Here is a 13,726-nt window from a genome sequence, read left to right as displayed (position 1 = left end):
GCAAAATTATACGATTTAATGTTTGCTGGGATGTCACACAGAGCGAGGCGGTTTTGAAAGCGAATTTATATCGAGAAAAAAACCGTCGCGATATCCGCGGCGGCGAATCCACCTAATGTGACATCAGCCTATGTCAGGTCCGGGCGGTTTGCATTTGATTTCCACAGACGTAAGCTAAAGAGCTTTCCCGCAAATGACCCCGCGCCCGCGCCCGCATCACGACGCCTTTACTATGTCCTCGGTCTTAACCTTTTCTCATGCGTACCTCCCGTATCTATCTACATCTTGGTTGTGCCGGATGCATTGTTAACAGTATAAAAACCTGAGAGAGAGGAGCCAGCTCGCGTTTGTTGTGATGGCCCTTATGTCAGCGCGAACCAGTCACGGTGAACCAAGGGGAAGTATTGAAATATGTAGAAAATTTTAACATAACATTTTATTGCAAGAAATTTTATGTGAAAATGATTTTGACGTCGGACTACATCTTTCATTTCTATACTGGGGTGTAAGTTCAAAGCTTTAAGAACGAGAGCGTTACATTAGAGAAACAGGATTTCGAGCATTGTTAGTTGATAGAAATGGTATGTTAACCGCTTCATTCGAAAGATAGAATGTCTAATGTTTGTTAGTTATTGATCCAAAAACTAGTTTCAATAGCTCAAAAATTGCTTTGAAAGCAAGCTATTGAAATCACAAAAATCTGTATAAGCAGGTGCCAGCTTGGAAATCCACTCAATTATGATTGTATAGCGAATGGATCATGTTATCGCTGATCAAGATTGATATGGTGAAGCTAATTATATCACACCTTTTAGTTTTGTGGACGAGACTGATTGGTTCACCTTCACTATCTGTTCGGGCGGTTCGAGATAAAAAAATATAAATATTGGTTTATTTTCATTTGTTCGAATTTAGGTCAAGTTATTTCACTTCAGAAAAACAAGCTCAAAATACGTAATTCATTGTTTCATATTTATATACAGTGCAGATGTAATGTAGACAAACTAAATGCGCAAACCATTATCAAAGCAGTGAAGCAATAAAACATCCGAGTAAACCTTCACCTTCAACATTAGCATGTTGATTGTTTGGTGCCAAGAGCAAAACTTCATCTCAAATGCTGTGAAAAACATCGTTTCCAAATTAATAATCCACAAATTTGTGTCTGCACCACCTTTCGCTGAACAGCTACAGTAATCCGAACCGAACCGGTAATGTTTTGACAGCGTAGTGATAGCAACCGCCGCAAAACGAAACATTCGAAACACCTTTTGTTTTCAATCGAAGAAAACGGCTCTCGCCGCTGGAAAATGCCTTCTTCACGCCCAGCTTGACTTTTAATCCGGGAACCATGAATGAATTCGCGAAAACTAAATGAACGATCGGAAAAAGTCACAAATGAGCCGAAAACACCCATAAATTCACGCAAGATCTCATCCGGCAAAGGAATCATAAAAATTTGTTTGCTTATTATTTCGGATATTGTTTTAGAAATCATCGAAATAATTCTTCAGGACAACTATATCGAAATAGTCAGAAGTAAAAGAAACTTGTTTGAGTGGGCCGATGCTGCTGGAAGCCATGATGTGGGCTGACCTAGTACATCTTTCATTGTATCCCACATGATCAGTGTTCAAATTTTCGTTTTCCCCCCATATATTCCTGTTAGACGTAGTCCTACGTCAAAAACCAAATCGAGGATAAAAACGCACAAATGTACTCACAAACAAAGATTCACGTCAAGTTTGAACACTTTTCTCATAGATGAATGACAACAACTTGCTTGATTGAAATTGTCCGATTTGAATTTTCTTGATGAGAAAGCGCAAAAAGAATAAGAAGAAAACAAACTATCTGTCATTCAGCTGGCTCCTCTCTCTCAGATAAAAACCATTCGCTATACAATACTAGATCCCCGATTTTTGAAATTAATCGTTCAACAGCTAATCGAATACTTTTCAGCAGTTTGTTATTCGATACGATTAATCGCCCCAAATAATCGATTAATCGTCACACTGAGAAAAATAACTAGTTACACTAATATTTCTCGTTTGCTAGAAAGCCATCTGAGACCAAAACAGTGTTCATTCCGCCTGAAAATTAATTATTATCTTATACGCTCCCCTAAACTGATAAACGAGGTTCAGTTAGTGTTGACCGCATTGAGCTTCGTTTACGAGTTTAGCGGAGCATTAAAGACAATGATTGAATTTCAGGGTAAAACTGCAGCGGCCGTACCTTTTTTTCTCTGGAATTGGATCGATTAATCGACGTAAATTATTCGTTCGCTTCGATTATTGGTTGCACACAGCCTGAGGGCATCCGTATACTAGCACATAGGATTTGACAGCGTCAAACATGTCCGGGTCGCAAATGCAATTTGCGACCACTGTCACTCGCGAGAACTGCCAAACTCTCAAGCTGGTGTAAAACAAGGCACTTAACATACTACCAGGTGGGTCAAAACGTGAAGTGGTTTTCTGCAGCCATTTAAAAAATACACAAAAGTAAATTAAGACGATTGAGCACAATTTGTGGAATATACTGATACTTTATGAAATACTCATTGCTATATTCATTATATTCATTACGTTTTACGCTGCAAGCGTTTCATTTATTGTCTTTGCGTTGAAGGCACCATAATGATTTGCGCCATTTGGAAAACGAAATTAAGGACGAAATTAACACACTTCTAGAACAAAAAATAATGAATGAAAATTTACTTTTCTGTATTCAATATGTATTCAATATGGTGGTGGGTCAACATTTCACAACCATACTGTAGCCATTTTCAAAATATACGAATTACCTGTAAACAAAACATAATACACTTGTGCACGGTTTGTGAACTCTATTCAATAGAACGTTTTATTCGGCAAACGCTTCATTTTTTCCGCACGCAAAACGCAAATTTTCGAATAAAGCATGAGCAGCAGCTAAATACAACTGAAATTATTGAAATAATGCAGAATTCATTCAAACCCTTTTATTTCACTTAAATTCTTTCAATTTCTTAAGTTGGTTTACATTATAATATAATACTACATTTCAAGTGATCAACCTAGGGTTCTACGTTTTATATTATCATTCAGACCCTTGTGATCATCATGATCATTACATTTCACATAATTTTTTTTTTCAAAAAACAATTCTTTTTTTAGTTAGCGAATGGGCGCACCTTGTTCCATAGATTTGCCTTGAGTTCGCCGAGTAATTTGATAGGTTTGGCAATGACAGCTAAATTTGTAGCACATCTTGACTCGCGGATCATATCCCCTTGCCCGGGGCTTGGTTGCACAGTATTCGTTCGATTAATAATCGATATCTTTAGGAAGTATTCGATTAATCGATTAATCGAACGATTATTGGGGATCACTATACAATACGTGTCTAGTTAAGACGATCGAAACCATACTGTATCTTTTTACATTGAGTAAACGTGTTCGAGTGATTTACAATAGTAATACCGCGAGTTTTATTATTTTCTCTAAATTATACCGAATTTTGCCTGCCTTGTTTATTCCGCTGCATTGGACTCTACCAGCCATCAAACACAACGGGCCTGATTCTCAAATACACTTCACGGTGGAAACGAAATAAACAGCACGCCATAGAGCCACGTTTTACGAGTTAGTGAAGTGTCGAAGATAATAATGAGATTTCAGGCAGAATGTGCACTTTTCAAATAAAAAATCATTAATGAAAATTAACTTCTTCGTATCTGATTCTCGAATACACTTCGAATACACTTCACGGTGGAAACGGAATGAAACGTATCCGCGATGACAACGGTACGGATACGAGATTAGTTTCCCACTAAACTTATCATTGTAATATCAAATTATAGAATAATTGAATGCAACGTGACGTGACGGAACGTGAACGTGACGTGGATGTTGTATGTTAATCGCGCTTATTTCGTTTCCACCGTAAAGTGTATTCGAGAATCAGGCCCTCTACCATCTTCTTTACCTTTTTCTCAGGACATTGTATTGTGAATTTACTTGACTGTTGGATTCTGAGGTCATTTCAGCTTCCTATTTCAATCGTCGCAACGTCATGATCTGTGGCTTTTAATATTTACGAGAATATTTCATCATCTATAGATATTTTGTGTGAACGAATTCACTCCCTCGTTATGAGTGCTTCGTACATTCATGTACAGATACAAAAGCTCAAGCGAGAAATTCTCGTTCATTGTTGGATGCAATGAATTCTTCATCCGCATTTTTAAATCATTTTGCATTTTGAAAACACTGTGTCAGCTTGTCCTAAAACGCGGAGGGACGAAATTCTTGGTTTTTGACAAAATTCTTCTTTAAACATCAACTTCTGTTCTATGATTCTGTATCCTTGGTAGCCAAAGATTACCAAAGGCAACTTCCTCAAGAAACAAGAGCTGATAAAGATCCCAATGAAAATAGCTTAATTTATTAACATATCTTTCGATGCCTACTTGCGTATCTGCATAACTCTCCTCGCCAAGGTTTTCCAAGTCATTCCATATGCATGTACTATTTTAGTAATTGACGATGCGCTGAATTATACTACAGAATGCAGAACGAACTGTTGGGGAGCTTCGTCGATATACAATATAAGATTTTTCCGTTACAGGTTGATCAACCAGATTCGTCTGTATGCAACTAACATTCGGTGCTAAGGTGCTCATGTGCTAAGATTTATTATTCGTACTTGTTCATAGTCCACGATCCAGAAACTGATGGTTGATTTGGACTTCTTGTAGATTTCACCTAATTGTGTCGTGATAATCCCAGGAAGTAGTAATCGTACAAACAATTATATTTTGTGTTAGCCCGATGATGCTGAAAGTTTTCGATAATTGAATATGCCATGCTGTTATCAATCTTTTAAATTTCACGAAAATGCTCGCAAAACACGAATAATTAGCAATGCCGATGATAAGATTTGTCACTTTTGACATATTTATCTGTCAACATCTGGGATGCCAGCACGGCAGTGGAACTTCATACAATTCACTCGTCGAAAAGTGTCTCCTTTTTCACTGCTTGTTTACATCGACGAATATATTTTTTTCCACTATGTTTCGTAGGAGAGTGTATTCATACTGACAGATTTCTACTACGAGGTGTTTAATGAAGGATGAACTGTGGGAATGTTTATGTTTATATATGATTTATCGTACGATTTAATTGAATGCATAAAAGTTGTCAACAAAACTGGAGTTAAGCACATTTTTAAATTTGAACAAATATTGATAAGAGGTTCCCAGCAATTTTTGATGTTTATTGCGTGATTTGGTAACTGCATAAGTTGTTTGAAATGAAGGTTTAGTGTAATTATTTTATTTTGAGGATTATATTCACAAACATACAAGTATGATTAATATGAATTGCATGTATATGATGCGCCTAGCCAGCCCATACATGCAAACGTGGAGGCGATATACATACATCCTAGAAAATAATAAATCGTATAATTATCGTTTATATTACATCATATACCCCATATACATGTATATGGCCTCCAATTTCATATGCATATGCCAGTTATACACATCATACAAGTAATGTGTCTTAGATGTATGTATATCGCCTCCAATTTTAGATTTTTGACGTAGGACTACGTCTTACATTAAGGGTGCCAAATCAGAAAACCGGTCATTTTTTTATGAAATGAAGTTAACGTTAATAACTACTTTTTTTGCTATGAACGGATTTAAACATTTTGTATTCGATTGGAAATTTTTCTAAGATTTTTTTGTTTGATATGCTATACATTACAATCCCATAGTCTGTATATGGTTTAAATTGATGAAAAATGGAAGAATTCCCAATTTCCATACATTTGTTCTGTCCATTTTTGTGCTTTCCTGAACAGAGCTGTCGATAACGGGTAGCTTATGCAGCCGCTAGAACAGAAACAACGAAGGGGGATAGCGAAAAGAAAAAAATGCGAAGTAAACTCCACCCTTGCATAGTATGTAAGCTGTCGCTAGCGTATAAGTATTGCATCGCCTCTGAGGAAAATTCTCAGAATATGTCTGTGCCCGAAACAACAAAGGTCGCTTATTCTGCTCGTTTTGTGTTAAATGTATCCCTTCGAGCTGTGAACGCTAGTGAATATTTCACTTGAAGTGCATCTGGCGTTGCAATTAACACAACCATCCGAAGCATGGCAAAGCAGGCGAAAAAAGAGAAGAGTACAAATAATTTTAGGTCGCTTCTAAACATCAGTGTTTGTTTTTTTTTGTGTGTAGCTTGTTTTCATTGCGCAAAACATAGAACTTAGAAACTTTGTTGACGGTATCGACCGAGAGTCGAGAAACGATTTTCATAAACGGTCATTCTTGCGATGTTTCATTTTTAGCACTGCAACTGTATGCATCTGTTAGACGCGTATTTGATGCTTGTTGAATGGCGATGCACTTCTTCTTCTTCTTCTTTTGAATTATACACACTTGAAACTCAGAGAGATCATTCGTCTTCGATGGCGATGCACGGAAGATGCCACTCGTTAATATTCAGTGCAATGCGTGCATTGATATATAGAAATGAATTGCGACATATGACCGTAGCGTATTGTTCTCGCAAAGGCAAAAAATGATCGTTGATGTTTATTGCAAGTGGAAAATAAATGTGTGTTCATTGCTTATGACATTATACATTATTACATAAATAACCAGGTGTATGACAGGATTATAGCTATCTCACTCTACCTACCGTCACCGCCTATCTCACTATCCCTCTGCTGCAAAAGTTCATCATCGACATCACGATATGTCAGTTGGTGGTAAATTGGTAATTCGCGATGACGTCGACTTCTGGTGGCGACTTCAAGTTAGAGCCATAATTTGGGTCCCAAAATCATAAGTGTAATCTCTACCAGATTAGAAGACACGGAGCCGGTTTTCAAATTTTGAAATTTGAATGAAAATTTTCACATTATGTTATTTAATTATTAGAAACACGTATTTCTGACTTTCATTCAACCATATGGTCATACAATTCCAACATTGTTGCTGATTTTTTTTCTTTATAATATAAAATTGTCTTCATAAACAATTTTCGTATGAGACTTTTTCCCCACCTGCAAACAAAAATGTTTTTTATTTAAACAGAATACTAATTTGATATGGAAAAGCTAATTTTCATTCATAATTTTAATTTTGAAAACGTTCATTCCGACTGAAAATCAGCCATTCTTTGACGCTTCCCTTAACTAGTAAACGAAGCTCACTGTCGTCAACGTGGATCGCTGTTTTGAAGAAAACAAATACTTCTGACGTTTGAGATGTTGGCACCAAAAACAAGGCGGGTACCATACGGCTGTAAATAACAACATAATACAGTAATTTAAATTTAATACGACATGCCGAGGCACCACTCAGTGTCGCTTTGGAGGCCTGTAATTTAACATTGGCGATGTGAGTGGTACAGTGTCGACGTCTGGTGGCAACTTTAATGTGGCGCCATAATTTGGTCCCCGAACTCGATGTTTACAAAAATGTCAAATTAAACGTGTCACATTACAGGTCTATTCAATAATATAAACGTCGCATTAAATGTAACTTACTGTATATAAACAATATTTATTCCCAGCTGTTTTGAGGCATCTCGCACAAATTGACAATATCATTCAGTTGTCAGTGCAAGTCGGTTCGATTTTTAGAGTGTAAAAAAAGTTCACTGTTTACATAAAAGCAATCTCGAATCGGTCCCACTTTTTTGCTTGAAGTTACTATCCCCTGATGCCAGGTTTGAAGACATGTTTTCATCAAGACGAGTCTATGGTACTAGGTGAGGTCGTTTCGTCACTAAGTTGGTTAGGGGAGCGGTATATGAAAACAGCACGGAAGAAAGTTGAAGGGGAATTCTTTGCTTGTAGCGTGAAAGAGACAGGCTGATCACGAGCGAGCTTCGGCAATAGCGTATTGTGTTTTGTTTACAAACAAAACACAGTAGACTTCTAAGATGGCTGAAGAGTGGTTTTAGCAAGTTGGCCCACCTTAGTATATACTTCTACGCGCCTTGGTTTTCATTATGAAGACATTTGACTTACTGTGAAGACATTTGATTTTGTGGAGACATTTTGAAGACATTTGATTTTGTGGAGACATTTTGAAGACATTATGAAATATGTGATGACATTTCAGTATGATAGCGTATGTGAATTTTCGAGAGATATTATTTTCATAAATTACTAACTATTGGCCGGAAAAATCGTCAATAGAAGTAGGGCTTTTGTATCAGTGTCATTCGTTCGCTTTTTTTATCAGTATCACTTGTTTACTTTTGTTGTTAGTAATCAACAGAGACTTTTGCCTCGGGATTTTTTTAGTGTTCAACCAGCAATAATCACACCTCGGATAAAACTTAATGGTTATGATATCGCCACTGCGCAAAGCTAGTCTCGGGGTCATTCACTCGATTTTTTCAAATTTTTCCAAGCAGAAAACCCACAAGTATATAGACTGAATTCAACAAAGTGGGACCTCTAATGTCTCTAGAACACATTAGTTCATTTGCACTAGAATATTTGTATGATTGTGACATTGTATTTTTATTAATTTGGACCTATATTATACAATAGATTAAACTAGATCTTTCAAACGACCACTTCACAAATCGAAGGTATTCCGATTACATACCGTTTCAATGATCAGTTTTATGGAAATGGTTTGAGGTACAACCAAAACTTTATTCATATTTATTTGTTGTTTCGTCTTCGATAAAACTCGCACAGACTACTCTATCTAATATTTTTAATACTATTTTTAAAAGTAGGTTTGCTAGTCGTAAAATCAAAGTGATCACTGATTTCATTGAATGCACGCAGGCATGAGTCCAATGGATTGTTGAAGCCGTAGCCGGTTCGGTGTACAGGTACAGAGATGAGCTGTGTGAATCTTAACTGCCGTGAAGGAACGTGAAAAGGAACATTTTCTAAGAGTTGGGGACAGTCGATGTTGTTGCGCAGTAGGTCGAAGATCATCAGTTGCAGAATGTGAGTGCGCCTCGCACGTAGTGTTTCCATACCGATCAACATACAGCGTGCGGAGTAATCGGGCAGGTTAGAGGGGTCGTTCCAAGGGAGATTCCGCAAGGCAAATCGAATGAAACACTTCTGAATGCGTTCGATTCTGATGATCAGCGATGTGTGGTAAGGTGCCCACACAGGTGCAGCGTATTCCAGGATGCTTCGGACTAAAGCGCAAAACAAAGTTTTTTGGGCGTAGATGTCGGTGAACTGACAGGTAGATCGTCGTATGAATCCAAGTACCGTATAAGCCTTAGCAGTGATAAGCGCAACATGTTCGTTGAATCTCAACTTGGAGTCAATAGTAACTCCAAGATCGCATATTGTATAAACACGTTCCAGTGGCACAGACCCAATGTGGTACTGATGTTTTACGGCGGCGATCCTACGGGTGAATGAAATTACCTTGCATTTTTTCACGTTTACTCTCATGCCGTTTACGTTGCACCACAATAACGTTTCGTCAATGCCTTTTTGGAGTACGAGGCAGTCGAGCGTTGTCCTGACTACTCGATACATTCTCAGGTCATCAGCGAATATTTGTTTGTATGATGAAATACGGGGGCACAGGTCGTTGACGAACAGAACAAATAACATTGGCCCTAGCACGCTTCCTTGCGGAACTCTTGAAGTAGTTGAGAAGATTATTGAGTGAGCCGCATTGATCGTCACGAAGGGTTGGCGACCGGTCAAGTAGGAAAAGGTCCAATCAACCACCCAACTTGGAAATCCCATAGCGCTGAATTTTTTACATGCATACTTTTGAAAAATCGACGTAGATGGAGTCGACCTGCCGACGAGCTTCGACTTCACGAAACAATATATTTGTGTAGCAAAGCAGATTCGTTGTTGTGGACCGATGCTGGACGAAACCATGCTGGAACTCCGATATGAGTGGATGCACCACATTGTACAAAGCGTTGTGCACTAACTTTTCGAAGACTTTACTGAAGCAGCAGAGAAGTGATATTCCACGGTAGTTCTTCACGTGATTCCGATTACCCGCTTTGTGAATTGGTACTATTGAGGCCTTTTTCCAAACGGTGGGAAAAATTCTTTCCCTCAACGAGCGGTTGAATATGCAAGAGACGGGAAAAGCGAGTGAGTGAGCACAGTGTTTCAGCAGAGATGGAGGAATGCCATCGACTCCAGGCCCTTTTGATGCATCTAGATCACGCAAGGCTTTCAAGACTTCATCCGGAGAGAAATTGAACGTTGGCATATTCAGATTGTGCTCCTGTATGCGATCGAAGCTTGCACCGTGCAAAGGCGGTGAAGTTGAATTGTACACTGTCTGGAAGAAGCTCGCAAACAGATTAGCGACATCGCCGCTAATCGCCGAGCTGGCAGTGATTCCATCGAACTCCATTGTATCCGGGATGCGATTGCCTGAGCGATGCGATTTCACGTAATTCCAAAATGCCGATGGGTTTCGCTTAAGATTTGCTTGAGTTCGTTGTATATATTCTCCGTACCTGGACCTCAATAATGCGTTGTAATTTGTTTCTGTTAATCTGAGACTATTTTTATCTTCTGTTGATCTTGTGCTCAAATAGCGTTTGCGTGCCTTCCGCAGTACGTTCCGAAAGTTGCGTAAATCAGAGGTCCACCAAGGTTGCGTCGGAATTGGCTTCACTACACGTCGTTTGAGGGGAACTTGCGCATAAAGAACTTCATACAATTTGTCGTAGAAACGATCAGCTATAACTTCGACCGAGCCTCCTTCCAGCAGTTGAAGCCAGTCAATAGAGGACAGTATGTTGTTCAACGAGTCAAAGTTACACAACCTGAAATTCAATTCAGGTGGAAGAGACGCATAGTCAGAGAAGTTGGCCGGACTGTAGAGGGCGTCCATGTTTAAAACAAAGGGCTTGTGGTGTTCATCGGCTGCCAATAACGGGACCGCAGGCTCTAGAAGATTCGCGATGTCCGGTTCACTTATGAACGCCAAGTCGAGAAGTCTGCCGTTCGAATTTGGAAGCGAATTCACTTGAGTTAATCCCAAACTTAGCATCGGTTCAGTAAGTGCCAGTTCCTGTTCCGTAGATGCGTTAGATGGTAAATAGCCGTTCATGTTCTCATCGATGACCCAACTCAAAGGCGGGAGGATGTAGTCGCCTAGTGCCAAGATTACATCTTTACTCGAACATCCATCCATGATCGTCTGTAGCGCGTTGGTATGAGACGTGTAGAGAGCCGGACTGGAGAGGGGGCGCAAGTAGATAGCTGTGATGTATAGTGTTCTGTACAGCAGACTAATGCGCACAGCCACTTGCTCGAGATGGCCACAGTCCTCAAGCGGTACTACAGCACACGAGTAGTTGGATTTTACCGCGATAAGTACACCACCTCCTCTGGAAAATTGGCTGGTAACTGGATTACGGTCGCAGCGAAAGAACTGATACTCAGAGGATAGCTCACAATCTGAAATGTCCGCACGAAGCCACGTTTCAGTGAGAACTAGAGCGTCGTAGTCACAGGTCGAGAGCATCAATCGGAGCTCCGTGGTCTTCGTACGTAATCCCCTCACATTTTGGTAGTATATGACGAATACAGGATCAACTGGAGGTGATGAGTTATCTGGAATGAGGGCCCGATGGCCCTCAATATCCTCCGGTGGTAGAGCTGTTAATGGGCTACCATGTTCGACAGTTGTGTAGACTGAGGTGTGCGAGCATCGGATGGAGTGAACGGGTCTAGACGAGGCAGTTTTGTCGTGCTCGGCATCCGAAAAACCTGGGAACGACGAACATCCTCGAACTCCCTGAAGAATATTCCAGCTGGCCAGGTAGAAGGGTCCATTGCCGTGTCCTTCAGGTTCGGATTGATTCCAATTTTGAATGACACAAACTGAAGTTTTGTCAGGTCGGTTTCCTTCTTCACTAGCTTCTTAGCAACGACGGTATCTGAGCATAGTAAGCAGTCCTGAACCAACATGGCAACGTCCTCTTCAGAGACTTGCAGGTCAATTCGTGAAAGATAAATCCAGAATTTGTCAGCAGGCTTGGGTACAGTTGCGATAGTCTTGGCAGTGGGTGCTGATGACTTTCGCAGAGCTGCTGTTGGCTTTCTTGTAGGCGTTACATTCAATTCAGCGCGAGGCCGTTTTATATAGGGCCAGACTGTTGATGCGACTGTGCTGGGAAGTTGAGCTTGGATAATAGATGTTTTAATTTCACCAAGCTCGGTTAAAATAGGTTTTAACGAGTCGTCGAGCTTTTTCGCTAGCACGTCTTGTACGGCTGGGACGGTACCGTTAGTTTTCACGCAGTCGAGTATTTTCATGCAGTCATTGCAGAACCATAGCAAATTATCGTTTTGGGTGAGAAAATCCAGGTTTGCACGCTTCCAACCAATACATTTCATATGAGTCAAATGTTGGCAGAAACCGTTGCATTTGACGAACTCTAGTCCTCTTACCGGCGCAGAGCACTGGCAGCAAGTTGACTCCATCGTTAGACAGGTGGCAGTAGTGGATCAAAATCAAGTTGCAGGTATTGAGCTTTATGGCATTAACGGCGGTTCGACAGACGGCGCTGTACACGGCAAGATGAACTGATGACGTCAGCACTGCCGATACTATTGAATGCAGTAACAGGAGCTGTTCACCCGGTGGTATCGTCACGAAATATCGTTGTGGCATGTAAAAACACACACGATTTCAAAACATTTCCAGCGACGCGACAATCACACCCACAAAGAAACTCACGAAAACGAAAAACAGTTTGGTTATCAGTATGGAAACAAATAAAAAATGTAGAGTACAAGTGAAAACAAAACAACTAGCGCGGTGCGTTTAGCAGTTCCTTCAAAGCTGGAATAAACAAATTGAGTTATCACAGTTCCGTTTTTGTGGGAAAACCCGGGCGATATTCACTCAGGCGGTATATCAGGCTAATTATCATTTCTAAGCTCGGTTGTGAAATATATTCTTTGTTCACATTTATTGAAATAAACTTCTAAACCTCAAGGCAAGTTTAGTGAAATGTGCTATATAACAATGCCAATTCATATATACGTTGAATAAGCTATCAAACTTTGTCCAAATGTTAGCTATAAATTTTAGATTTTTCGATGTGAAGACATTTGAAGACATTTTTTCATACCATGTGAAGACATTCGAAGACATTTTTATGTACCATGCGAGACATTTGAAAAAATCACCTGGCTTCCCTGGTCAACAGCAAACGCGACTATTTTTACGACCGTTCCAAGTCGTAAAACCCAAGACGGGTCTATGGTACTAGGTGAGGCCGTTTCGTCACTAAGTTGGTTAGGGGAGCGGTATATGAAAACAGTACGGAAGAAAGCAGAAGGGGAATTATTTGCTTGAAGCGTGAAAGAGACAGACTGATCACGAACGAGCTTCGGCACTAGCGTATTGTGTTTTGTTTACAAACAAAACACAATAAACTTCCAAGATGACTGAAGAGTGGTTTTAGCAAGTTGGCCCACCTTAGGATAACTTCTACGCGCCTTGGTAAAACCGTCGTGTCCAGTTAGGGAATAGACGCATGATATCTAAGACAAGACCAGACAACTGGCTTCTTACTCTTCTTCGTCGTCCAAAAACGAAGCCATGACATGAAGATGCCAGAGCTGCCAAATATTATAAAATATCGGATTTTTCAAATTTCTATTTTAATGAATCGTAACATTTGGTTGGTGCGAATTCAATGATTATTGCATATTTTCAAATAGACAATCT

The 13,726-nt window shown here is 39.7% G+C and overlaps 2 protein-coding genes and 1 pseudogene across 2 annotated transcripts; all 3 read right to left on the bottom strand.

The window, feature by feature from the left end:
* Positions 1-8,267: 8,267 nt before the first annotated feature.
* LOC129763754 (U4 spliceosomal RNA) lies at positions 8,268-8,387 on the bottom strand (annotated as a pseudogene).
* Positions 8,388-9,766: 1,379 nt separating this feature from the next.
* Positions 9,767-11,509, bottom strand: LOC129761181 (uncharacterized). Its single transcript, XM_055758895.1, has one exon. It carries the CDS (start codon positions 11,507-11,509, stop codon positions 9,767-9,769), a length of 1,743 nt encoding a protein of 580 aa, XP_055614870.1.
* A 137-nt stretch (positions 11,510-11,646) lies between these two features.
* LOC129761180 (uncharacterized) lies at positions 11,647-12,471 on the bottom strand. The gene has a single exon (XM_055758894.1). It carries the CDS (start codon positions 12,469-12,471, stop codon positions 11,647-11,649), a length of 825 nt encoding a protein of 274 aa, XP_055614869.1.
* Between the last annotated feature and the right edge of the window lie 1,255 nt (positions 12,472-13,726).

The sequence above is a fragment of the Toxorhynchites rutilus genome, chromosome 1, assembly GCF_029784135.1.
Source record: "Toxorhynchites rutilus septentrionalis strain SRP chromosome 1, ASM2978413v1, whole genome shotgun sequence".
Lineage (NCBI taxonomy): Eukaryota > Metazoa > Arthropoda > Insecta > Diptera > Culicidae > Toxorhynchites > Toxorhynchites rutilus.
The sequence above is the reverse complement of the archived record's forward strand: the minus strand, read 5'-3'. Positions and strand labels throughout refer to the sequence as shown.